Genomic DNA, 11,651 nt, shown 5'->3' with positions numbered 1-11,651 from the left:
TTGCTTTATATGTTAGCATTAAGCTAGCAGACGAAAGGATAGTTTTGTAGAATATTTTGCTGTTTTAAATATTTCATGTTTGATTGTCTTTTGTTTTATGTATCGGTTAGTAAACTTCAGCTGGGAGTGGCAAACGGCTTGAAGCAATCACGCTATGCCTCGCGTTTGGAGGAGTTTGCGAGCGAGAGTGAAAACAAGAGCTAAGGAAAACAGTGATGTTGAAATAAAGCAAAGGTAGGCTTTTATATACCCGGTATATATATACAGCCAACAGACAGACACATTTGGAGGACAAAATGAATATTACATAATAAACCCTTGGCTATTTGCAAGGGACCATGTCTAATTGTTGCCTCCACAAAAAGCTACATAATTGCCACGATGGTGACAAAGCACTACTTTTTTTCTTTCCCAAATGAAGCTTTTGAATGTATCTCAACATAGTTCCTTGGCTCTAAGATGCCACAAGATTTTTTTTTACAAAGCACTACTTTATCCAAATGAAGCTCCTTAATTGATCTCAACATAGTTCCTTGCAGGGGCGGAGCTACATGGTGGCCGGGGGTAGCCATGGTCACCTCCATACATAAGGGAACGTTTTGGTATCTGTGATTTTTCTTCATATTATTATTATTATTTCATTTGTATTTATTATATTTTATTTATTTATTATAAAATCACCCTGTCCCACCCCAATTATCCCACCCCAGGTCCACCGACCCGAGTACACCCACCCAAGTAGATTTTAAATCTGTGGGAAACACTGTAGTGTATGCAAAGGGTCATTTAAAAAATATATATATTTATGGTCTTTGTATATTGCGGATTTTCATTGTCACATTGTCGATGCTTCTTGAACGTATGCCGGCGACACTGCAAATCTAGTCCAAATAAACGGACATGGGCGCTGAATCACAATGGGAATCAAACCTGTGATGTATTTAATTCTTTGAGGCCATTTGAAGCTTTGCAAAATATTTACAGCTGACAAGACGAGTTGTCCGCGGCGAGTCTTTAGATGCATCTCTCCTGGACGTTTGCCGTCCCGTCCGTAAGCGACACTTGCAAAGCCGGCTTGGCGCTCTCCGGCCGCTCGCTCTCGACGGACCACCTCAGGGCCAACGTCCGAGTCCCCCTCAACTCCCTCGGGGTCAGTAACATCTGTCCTGCGGGTGAGCCCGAGCCCCCGTCCGTCCCTTCCCGAAAGGAACCCGTCCCACCCTGGGCCGCGTACAGACAAATCTGCGAGGTGCACGCCGTCCCTTGGCGCCCTCGCGACGCCAGAGACGGCGAGTCCCGCGACACGATGGAAGACGAGGACAGGCGGACGCCGGCGCAGCGGAACTGGCCGCCGTCGCCTCGCCGGCCGCGTCCCATCTTGCAGAAGAGACATTTGATCTTCTCCATGAGTGTGAGGACCACCGTCTTCCGAAGGAGGATGTACACCCACGGGTCCAGGATGGGGTTGATGGAGGCCATGCGGATGGCCAGCAAGTCTTTGTTGAGCCCCGTCGACTCTTCCTTTTGGTTGCTCAATAGCTGGTTCACAAAGATCCTCAGCTGGAGACCAAAACAGGAGACAACGTGTCTTGATTAGTCAAACAGACAAAAGAAAAAAGTCTTAGGTCCCTTTTTACATGGGTGGAAACGCGGTACCTTGCCCCAAAATGTTTTTTTTTTTTTTTCCCATGTTGGCGTTCACTAGGCCTGACTGATTTGGATTGAAGCCGAGTCTGATATTTGGAGGATGAAATACTGATAACTGATTAATCAGACTTAAAAATATATACAATGAATAAAATAGCTTATTTTCTGGGCACACAATAAAGATGTGAATTTCAGGCAGGACCTTTAAAAGTTTTACAATGCTCCGTCCTTTTAGCATTTGTTTAGCTTTACAACATAGAGAATAATTGGACCGCTCTTAATATCACCACTGCAATGTTGTAATTGGCAAAAGCGTCACCAAATGATTCCCAAGCGTGGCGGCTGCTCACAGCTCGGAGAATGAATTTCGCCCCACTTAGGTCGGTGTGACAATCTTAATCTTAAACTGACATGGCAACACACGGAGGGAAATCTGAAAACAGTCCATCATTACCAAATGAAAAGAGCAGCAGACTGTTGAGAATCAGTTTATACAATTTCTAGGAACAAAATTTCCAAATAGATTGTTAATTTTGGTCAGCGTTTATTCTGATCAGTTGGCAAAATTATGCTAAAATGTAAATGATTTGGAAAATGTTTCTATCGCACAATTGTAGAATAAAACCAAGTATTGTTCTATCAAAAATAGATTTGTTTAATGTTGGCAATTTTGCAACATCTTTTCTTGACTTGAATTGAATCGTTGCGAGTATTGTCATCATTTGCCGTGACTTGTGATTTCAAATTCAATCCGACCCAGGGGCCCGATGCGTGCGTGTCCAAATGATTTTGACAGTCAGGGCGGCCCTCTGAGGGGGAAACGACCACAAGAAGACGTTCATGACAACGCCGCTGTAGATCATTGCACGTACTCTCACACTTTTCACATGGAAACAGCCAAAACACAGGCAGAAACAGAAAGTCGGGCCGTAGCGAGGACAAGGCGGAGGGCCAAGAAAAACGGGCCCTTTTCAAACAATCATTCATCACGAGGCAGGGGACCTTTCCCTTCAACCCTCCCCAGTCTTGCTTGCACTGCTCATGACTTCTCCTTTTTTACAAAAACAATGAAGTGTCAGTCTGTTTATTTCATGATCAGGTGTGTGCCGACGGTCAATCAGTAGGACCGCCCCCAAGTCATACTGGGAAAATCAGCTTGACATCATCGGAAAATGTATTTTCAACGACCGACGAAAAGTGGCCTGAGTAGCAGTTAACATTTGTAGTTGTTGTTTGTAGGTTTCTTTTGCTGTTACTGCTTCTTCTTGAGTGGGAATTTGTTAAAAAGTTGGAAAAATTACTCTTTAAAAAAAAAAAAAAAGATATTAAAGGTGATGTCAACCCCCAAAATTCTTTAAAAAAATAAAAACAATGTGTTCTATGCAACCCGCACTAGTCTAAACGCGGCATTGCGATTAATATTGTGTTTGTGAAATAAAAATGAAGCCGCAAAATGCAGTTGTTTTTATCCATCTCAGGGGCAGCCATTTTGCTAATTCTGTCCGCTGAAAGTGACATCATCGTAGCCCAGATACACGCACAGAAATATTTCAAGCCTAACTTAAGATTTACGTAATTCCCATTTACTTTTTTTTTTAAAGATCATTTGAACTAATAAAGCCTATTGGCGTTCGTTTAACTTAATGACCAAAATGTACAATGTCACGGCAGCAAAAGTATCTTGAATGACTTTCAAAGTGGAATGTGTTTCAAGTTCGCCATAAGCGTGATTTGTGATGAGGCGTTGGTCGTTGCGCGGGTGCACGCGGTGACCCCGGCCGCGCGCCCGCGAGCCCATCGACTCACTCACCACCAAGGGGATGGAGCAGACGAGCACCACGGCCGAAGTGGCGATGAGCAGGATGACCATCTGGATCTCGGCGCCGGCCAGCCGCCGCAGGCTGGCTCGACGCCCGACCTGCGCCCGGGCCGCCGCCCGCCGCCCGGCCCGCCCGGCCTGCTCGGCCCCCAGCGACGTGCGTCGGACGAAGCGGCGGTGCATGAGGATGAGCGCGCCGCACACCAGGACGTTGCACGCCACCGTGGCCAGCACCACGGCCGCGTTGACGCCGGCGTACATGAGGTTGAAGGCGGCCGCCGACGTGCGGTTGCCGCCGCCGCCGCCGCCGTGCCAGTCGATGAAGCACCAGCTGCCGGGCCGCTGCAGCTTGACCTCGCCCGCGCCCAGGCTCGGGAGCGCGCACAGCCCGGCGTTGCTGACGTAGATGGCGAGCAGCGCCAGCGCCGCCAGCCGCTGGTTGACGTAGCGGTTGTAGAAGTAGGCGTGGTTGATGGCCAGGTAGCGCTCCACCGACATGGCGCACAGGATGCAGAGTTGCGCCAGGAAGAAGAAGAGCAGGATGAAGCCCGAGTACTGGCACAGCGGCTGTGCGCCGGGCCACGCGCCGCGCGCGTACGTGGCGATGGTGACCGGGCTGGCCAGCAGCGTGCCCAGCAGGTCGGTGACGGCCAGGCCGCACACCAGCGTGTAGAAGGTGGTCTCCTTTTGCTCCTTGCGAGAGATGCGCAGCACCACGATGGCCGTCACGTTGCCCACCACCCCGAAGATGAACATGATGACCGGGATGGCGAGCGACCCCACGAGGGGCGAGGAGGAGGAGGAGGGCTGAGGAGCCTCGGCGGTGGCGTTCATGGTCTCCTCAAGCTTCGGTGTGCATCCTGCGCTCCAAGGAAAAGTCACATCCCAGCAGAATTGTTTTTTCTTCCGTTCCCCGTGCAAAATCCTACTCAAAGTTTGTGGGTTGCTGCCACAACTCACTCTGCTCGCACAGTTGTGACGGCAAGTGACTGCGGGGAAGTTGGTCCCTCCACTCAGCTCCTCCTCCTCTTGCTCCTCCTGCTCCTCCTACAATGAAGCAACAAACATCACACTTTTGTGTTGGAGGTTGCACTTTCTACTTCACTTCTGCTTTTTTTTCTTTTCTTTTTTTTTACATTTTAAGGAAAAAATGTCCACATGTTGTGATGCAAGATGTTGTCTTTGGAAACGGACAAATATGACATGCATGCTTCAAACCAAAACGGCACACCTGTGTCTTTTCATTCCGTTCATTTTGGGTGTTGATTGGGTTGATTCCAATTTTGTGACAATTGGACAAAATCTCTGGGATGAGTCCGTCTTTGAAGAAATCACCAACATGACCCTAAAATGGCCGCTTCTCAAGTCAAAATGGCAGACTTTGGCATGGCGTCCTTGACTATGTTGGTGGATGTAAAGATGACACGTTGCCAAGTCAACCTGGCTTTGGGGTTATTAAAACAATCTTGTAGGACAAGTTGGTCTTGAAAGACCCTCTGGCGAACGTGACCTAAAATGTCCGCTTCAAATCAAAATTTCCAAGCAGGGTTTTTTTTTGTGAGTCTATTCATGGCAGATATGTCTACCAAATTTCATAATACTTTACTCACATCTCACTGTGGCCATGTCAGAACGTCCCAACTTTGCTCTTCTGTCATCTTGGTCCGGAAACGATTCGCAACGTTTTGGGGCCGAAAAACCTCACCGGAAGCTGTGGTCAATAATGAGGCAATTAATCAAGTTAATGTATTTTTTTCAACGGGCGGGTGATGAGCTCAAGCGCAATCGCGACCGACCGGATGACCAAAAGCAGCCAAGGATTTGATGCTCAAGCTTTCCCAGCTAGATCACTTTTTTTTTTTTTTCTTGGGTTTTACAGTATAAAGGCAAATGGGAATTTTTGATTTCACCGCCTTCGGTGTAGTACCACGTTGTGCCACATTCTATTACAGCACTATTGCGCTGACTTTTGGTCGAACCCCCCGCCATGAACGGGGCTTGACAGTAGAAAAATCCACGACTGGGCCTCGTCAACAAATAAAAGCCGCCGGATTGTCTTGGCCGCAGACGTGAATGCCTGAAGGCCCCAGGGTGCAAGCATACGCGACCTCGGGGACTCATTGGCCCCAATATTTGAGGTTAGTTTGATCTCGTGTGGGTATACTGACGTATATCGTCAAAAAGTTGCCCATGCGTAAGCGAGATATGCTGCGGAAAACACTTTGACGGACTCCCGGCCCAGCCTGGGAACGCCAAAGATCTCCAGTTGCACTCGGCGGGATCGGGTCATGTGACAGAAAAGCTTCTCCAGGGAGCCGATCAAAACAGCCCCCATTGAAATTTATTGCCTCCCCAAGCGCACTTGCACCTCCGGCCCGCGCAATGGCTTTTCCCTTTGCCTGAGAAAGTCATTTGGTTGTATACACGTGCCCTCGTTTCAGGTTCTCGGAAGTGGATTTCAATTTTTTGGGGGGGTTTTATTACTCCGCCTCTGGCCTAAAGTCAACAAAGACGGATTTTAATGAGGACAAAACGATACATGGATTGTTACCTCGTTTACTCCCAAAGATGTATTTATGCGTTTTTTTTAAATGTTTTGGTTGTTTTTAATGCTAGAGCATACATAAGGCTTTGAGAACGGGGATAGCAACAGTGGTAATTACAAAAACGGCCAGCAGGTGGCAGCAGAGTATAAGAGATCAACCAGGGTCATGTTGCAACAAGCTGTTTTCCCCAGTGTTTTCAAGAGGTTTGTGAATAATGATGAAACGTAGCTACTGTATATTCTAATGCTAATTGCTGCAAAACGGGAACAGATAGAAATATACGTTTTTTTCCCTGATGAAAGAAGAGACTCTAATCTTTCTTTTGAAAGGCTCCATGTTTTTATAGCCATAGAACACAATATTTTGTGGGCCTTGCAAAATCAGTCAAAATCCAGTAAACCAGCCGGGAGCGAAGGGGGTTACTTCAGTGAAAATGGCTGGGAGTAAATTAGTTAATGAGAAAGTACAGTCATTTCTATGATGTAGAAACATTTCTTATTCTGTTTTTTTTTTTTTTTGCCAGCCTGGTGGTTGTTTATTTTGCTGAGCAGATTTGTCGACGAAGGATGCTTAAGTGCATGAACCCTCACCTAACCCGTCGCTCTGTTCCGAATAAGACAACCAGCCGCGAGAAAGACAAGTCTCGACGTGTCGGCAGCGCTTGCCAAGTCGAGCAAAATTCCCTAAAAAAAAAAAAAAGATGGTGGCCGAGAATGATGGTGAATTTCCAGCTGGTGTCTCATCATCCCACACAAGTTTCCCATGTTGTCCATATGGAGTCGGGTTACTCCCCCAGTCGTGGGTTAAAGGTGGAACTCGGAGGAAGGGGATGCGCCCTGGCTTGAACGCCAATAAACATTTGAAAGGTCATATCAGCAGTGAGATGGTTAACTTGCAAGAACCGGATGACAAAAATCGACTATGCTGAGTACTTGGGGTAGCTCTGCTTTACTTGAGTATTTATTTTGCTGACGGCTTTTTGAAAACGGATATCTGTACTTTTTCTTCAATAATTTGTTTTAAAAAATGGAACCCAGGGGCAGCGGAATGAATGAAAACAGGCCCCAGAATTGAACCCTGTGGAACACCAGACACTCCGTTATACATGTGAATTCATATTGCACATATTCGTCCAACCATTTTGTTTTTGTTGCTCAACATAGTATGAAGGGATTACAATAATAAAGGAATCGCACGACGTACCATCGCAACAGTCGCAAGTTGACTATTGAGCGCGCCAAATTCTCTGCAGCAATCGCCTGTCATCACCAATCATATGAGTCATATGAGTGTGTGTCATGACCTCCGCCAAACTCCTGAGACTGACCGAACTCCTGGGGTTCGATTGAATTTTAATTAGCGACAGACCGATCACCGATGCCGATATTTGGCCATCGACCTTTTTATCTGAAGGCCGATAAAGCTGGCATCTCACCGAGCGGTGAATTCTTGCGAACGTAGCGAAATTGAAGGTTTTCATCAGGATTTCTGAACTATTTTTACCGTCTGCGAAGATTTTCTGAAACCTTTTATAAACTTTGACGAAAAGCCAAAATAAGCTACATTCACGAGCATTTGTCGCTCAGCGAGATACAGGAAACTTTTCATTGATGGATTTATTTACATTTTCGCTTTATTAAAAAAAAATGATGCTCTTGATGATGATCTTAAATAAAGTTGAGAAGTTATGTTGAAATTTCGGAATTTTATCTCCAGTAGAAATGTGCTCGCTTATAGTTTTTCATTTAGCGTAACACATGCTGACGACTCTGGAAGCTCCCTGCAATTTTTGTTGGAATTTTTATTTTATTTTATTTATGTTTGTTATTTATTTATTTATTTATTTTTTCTGGAATTTGGAATTTTTAAATAAAACGATCAATTCTTTGTATGTTTAAGATGAAAAGAAAAAGCAAAACAATATTTTTTATTTTTATTTTTTTTCTGGAATTTGGAATTTTTAAATAAAACTATCAATTCTTTGTATGTTTAAGATGAAAAGAAAAAGCAAAACAATATATATATATTTTTTTTTTTTACTGAAAAGGAATATCAGCTTGAAATATTGGTTGACTACTAATAATCAATATCTGTATCAACCTTAAAAAAAAAACATATTGGTCTATCACTACTTTTAATATTTGATGACTGATTTTTGTTGGAATGTGCCGGTAATTTTTGCCACCTTTGCCTGTTTTTGTGAGAAATTGTCCTCAACCAGAAGTAGCACAACATGTCTTGGTCGCGTCTACGTGCCGGTTAATCGTTGCTGGACTCGTAAAGTCTGATGAATATTTTAGCCGGCGAGTTAGCGTATCTCCGCTAATTACTAACCCGCATGCTCCCCACGCCTTCAAATCTGCACATGCTCAATTTCCATGGCCAAAGGATCTCATGCTTCATTTTTTTTTTTTTGTATGCATGAAGTGCTAGTGGTCGGGTTATCTGTCTCGCAGTCAAGAGTTCCTGGGTTTGATTCTGGGCCTTCTGCGTCTCATTGTCAGGAATAACTTTTGAAGTAAAACTCAAACAGGGATGAAAATGAACATTTCTAAACGATGCCTCAACGTTCGGAAAGTCGTTATTTGCTGTCGTTCGTCCATCCGCAAGTTTATGAGACAAATTGAACCGCTAACGCCGTCCTTCACTAACTTGATCCGCCAAACAGGATTACATATCAAACATTATCCAAACCCGCCGAAGGGCTTTTAGCATTTCTCAACGCTGACTCAGCGACTGTTGATGGAACATCCAGGCCGTCGGTCGCGTGCTATCCGGAACGCGCGCGCTCAAAACGGAAAGCACATCGCGGCCCGCTGTGATGTCCGCCAGGGTTTGGGATTCCGACTCTCGGCCGCTCCATCACGTTTGACGTTTGGCATTTTGGGGAAGGTGGAAAAAGTACTCACATGCTCCACTTAGTATCAAACCGTTTATTACACTCCAGTTGAGGTGAACTGTAACTCTAAACGCACACAACAAAGAAAATTACCCACAATGCACACTTGAATGCAAAGACACTTTGTTCAGCTTGTTTGCTGAACGTAGCTAGCTCAAGGCTAACGCACAATGGAAAGCGCCATTTACTCGCTAACGCTAATTAGCGTGCTACTCGTGGCACGTTTATCTCTTTTTAAAAAAAACGGCTATTCATACAAAAGCACTTCAGGAATGTATACAGAGAAGCATCTTGACGTTACTCACTGGCATATGCGCTTCCTACACTACAAAAAAAAAAAAATAATAATTTTAATTGGCATAACTTGATTGTGCCTTTTTTCTTCTACTCTTTAATGTGGCTACAACTTAACAGCATATCAGAATGTGTGGAACCACACTGCCCCGAAGTGGAAAAATCGTGTACAACACGAACAGCGCTCCCAATGAAGGCACACACAAACAACGGCAAGACAGTATAAAATAATTTAAATGAAATCAATTTTGGGACACTTTAAATGCATTCTTGGCACACTCTTACTGTTGGCCATTCACTCCATTTTTTTTTTTTAAATGATTGTGACACACTTTGTTTGTATGACCTTCAGCGACACCGAATCAAATTTTCCAAACATATCGTTGGCGTCGGGCTGAATCCTCGTACCTCCAAATTGATTACTTTGCAGGAGACCCTAAAAGGAGAGCAAGCCGCTTTCAACTCTTGAGATTGGGCACTAATTTGTAAAAAAAAACAAAACATTTGGCACATCATAACTGACCAATAGTACAGATTTGTGAAATAAAACGAAAGTGAGCATATTGTGACCTCGGAAAAGCGATGCAACGGGGATCTAGTTGATGAAAATAAACGTCCACAGCTGTGAATTTTATGGTCCCAAAACAATGTCCCCATTCCGTTGCTAACCGACTTACAAAAAAATGCTAGGTTAGCTCAAGCTAACAACTGGAAGAAATATACATCGTACTGTTTATTTTCAGATTGGAGAGAATTTTTGAAAGAGCCGAATCTGTTGCGCGTCACAGCCCCTTTGGCCATCAGTCATTCTTGAAACTAAAGTAATAGATTACTTTGCAAGTTCCTCATTAACGGCAAGAAAAGTTTTCGCCCCGCGGCCGCAGCTATAATTACCCTCGTCGGCCCCGCGTTCGGCTGCAGTTTTTAGCGTAAGCTTTCGGGGACAAGTCCTGACACTTGCAAACTATTTCCCCTTCGGGAGAGCAAACATCGCATACCGAACGTCCCGCAACGTGTGTGTGTATAAGAGGGAGGGCGAGGTGACTTATTTTTATATAAAGACTAAATTATGACACATGCCAAAAGTTTGGAATGCGTGTGGAGCAAACATGCCTGTTCTTCTTCCACTGCTTTGTGAGCCACTGTTTACACTAAAGCCATTTTTTTTAGTGTAAACTCTTAACGCTTTATTGGGGGTGAGGCGGTAAACGCTCTTTAGAAGGATTTGGGTGGGGCGCTTGCTGGGGGTCTGACTCCCCTCCCTGGAACCCTGGAATAGACATCGCTCCCCGACGAGACTGTTACTTGGAAAAAAAAAATTGACACCTCCCTCAAATAATCACCTCACTTTTCCCGTGTGTTTGTGGGGGGGTGTGCACACTTGTGCAACCAAATTATTTCCGTAGATTAATTTTGCTTCCAATCTCGAAAAGCTTAAAAAAAAATCTGCAGAATATTAAATTTACATGCCATATAATAATGATGGGGAGAAAAAATCAAGTCTTTGTCTCATTTTTTCATGTCACAAAAAAACAGGGGTGTGTAAACTTTTGCAACCCATGATTCAAAATTAGATTTGAAATTCATAATAATAATAAGTCCAATTTATATCTTGAGTGCATCTCACCGGTCCTTGTGCAACTTATGATTTTTATTTTATTTTTTTTAAATGGTACTTTCCACCATTTTGCCCGGCGGCCTCTCAAAACAAAATGCGAAACGGTGCAGCAACCTGCAGTGATACAATAGAATCTTTTATCCAAACGCTTGTGCAGATTCCAGCGACATAATCACTTTAATTCCGCGGCCGCTTCCTCGGGGCGCTCGTCTTTTCACACACGAGTCGGCGTGAAAAGACGGAAAATCATACCCTGTCCTCACCTGAACATAAAAGCCGGCTTTGCTTGTTGCTTCGCGTTTCCTTGTTGTTTTGTTTATTGCGGTTCGTTTGCCTCTCTTGGGAAAGCCAATGAGGATTTGTGACTCATGCAAAACAAAAACTTGTCTCAGCTAACGTTAGCTGCTCTTTATTGCTTCTTAAAGGATGTCTCATGATGATGGCAAAGTAAATGTCTCGCAATTTAGCAAAGTCCATCCGTCTCGTATTACAAAAAAACGAATTTGGAATAGGAATCGGAAACACTTGCCGGGACTGGTTCATCTTTGAAGAAGCTCTTGGAAAGGGACAAAAATTCTAACCAAAATGAGACTTTCTGCATCTTTTGGGGCATTTTGTGCTTCTACTCCTGATGGACATTTCAATCTCCAACAAGTCGTCCAACATTGCTGCTTAAAACTGGTGGCAGGGGATGAATTTTTTTGAAAAAAACGCTGTGGTCGCGCAAAGACATTTTGTTGAAAATTGAATGGCGACAAGAACATTTGAGAGTCCGCGCACTCGAACCTCCCCCGTAACTGCGCTATGTCGGGAAGTCGTGATACCGAA

The 11,651-nt window shown here is 44.4% G+C and overlaps 2 protein-coding genes across 3 annotated transcripts in view; one reads left to right on the top strand and one right to left on the bottom strand.

Moving 5' to 3' along the window:
* map1b (microtubule-associated protein 1B) overlaps positions 1-11,651 on the top strand; it is a 31,402-nt gene that overhangs the window by 60 nt on the left and 19,691 nt on the right. For both annotated transcript variants that reach the window (XM_077585519.1, XM_077585518.1), the window contains exon 2: positions 111-234. The gene's annotated coding sequence lies outside the window, so the exon portion shown is untranslated. The remainder of the gene's footprint in view (positions 1-110; positions 235-11,651) is intronic.
* On the bottom strand, positions 711-4,435 carry ptger4b (prostaglandin E receptor 4 (subtype EP4) b). Its single transcript, XM_077585526.1, has 2 exons — positions 3,458-4,435; positions 711-1,560 (listed from the first exon to the last, which is right to left on the bottom strand). The coding sequence occupies exons 1-2, from the start codon at positions 4,298-4,300 to the stop codon at positions 1,015-1,017; spliced, it is 1,389 nt and encodes a 462-aa protein (XP_077441652.1). The 5' UTR covers positions 4,301-4,435; the 3' UTR covers positions 711-1,014.

This window comes from Vanacampus margaritifer, chromosome 14 (genome assembly GCF_051991255.1).
Source record: "Vanacampus margaritifer isolate UIUO_Vmar chromosome 14, RoL_Vmar_1.0, whole genome shotgun sequence".
Taxonomy (NCBI): domain Eukaryota; kingdom Metazoa; phylum Chordata; class Actinopteri; order Syngnathiformes; family Syngnathidae; genus Vanacampus; species Vanacampus margaritifer.
This window is presented reverse-complemented; position numbering and strand designations above follow the sequence as displayed.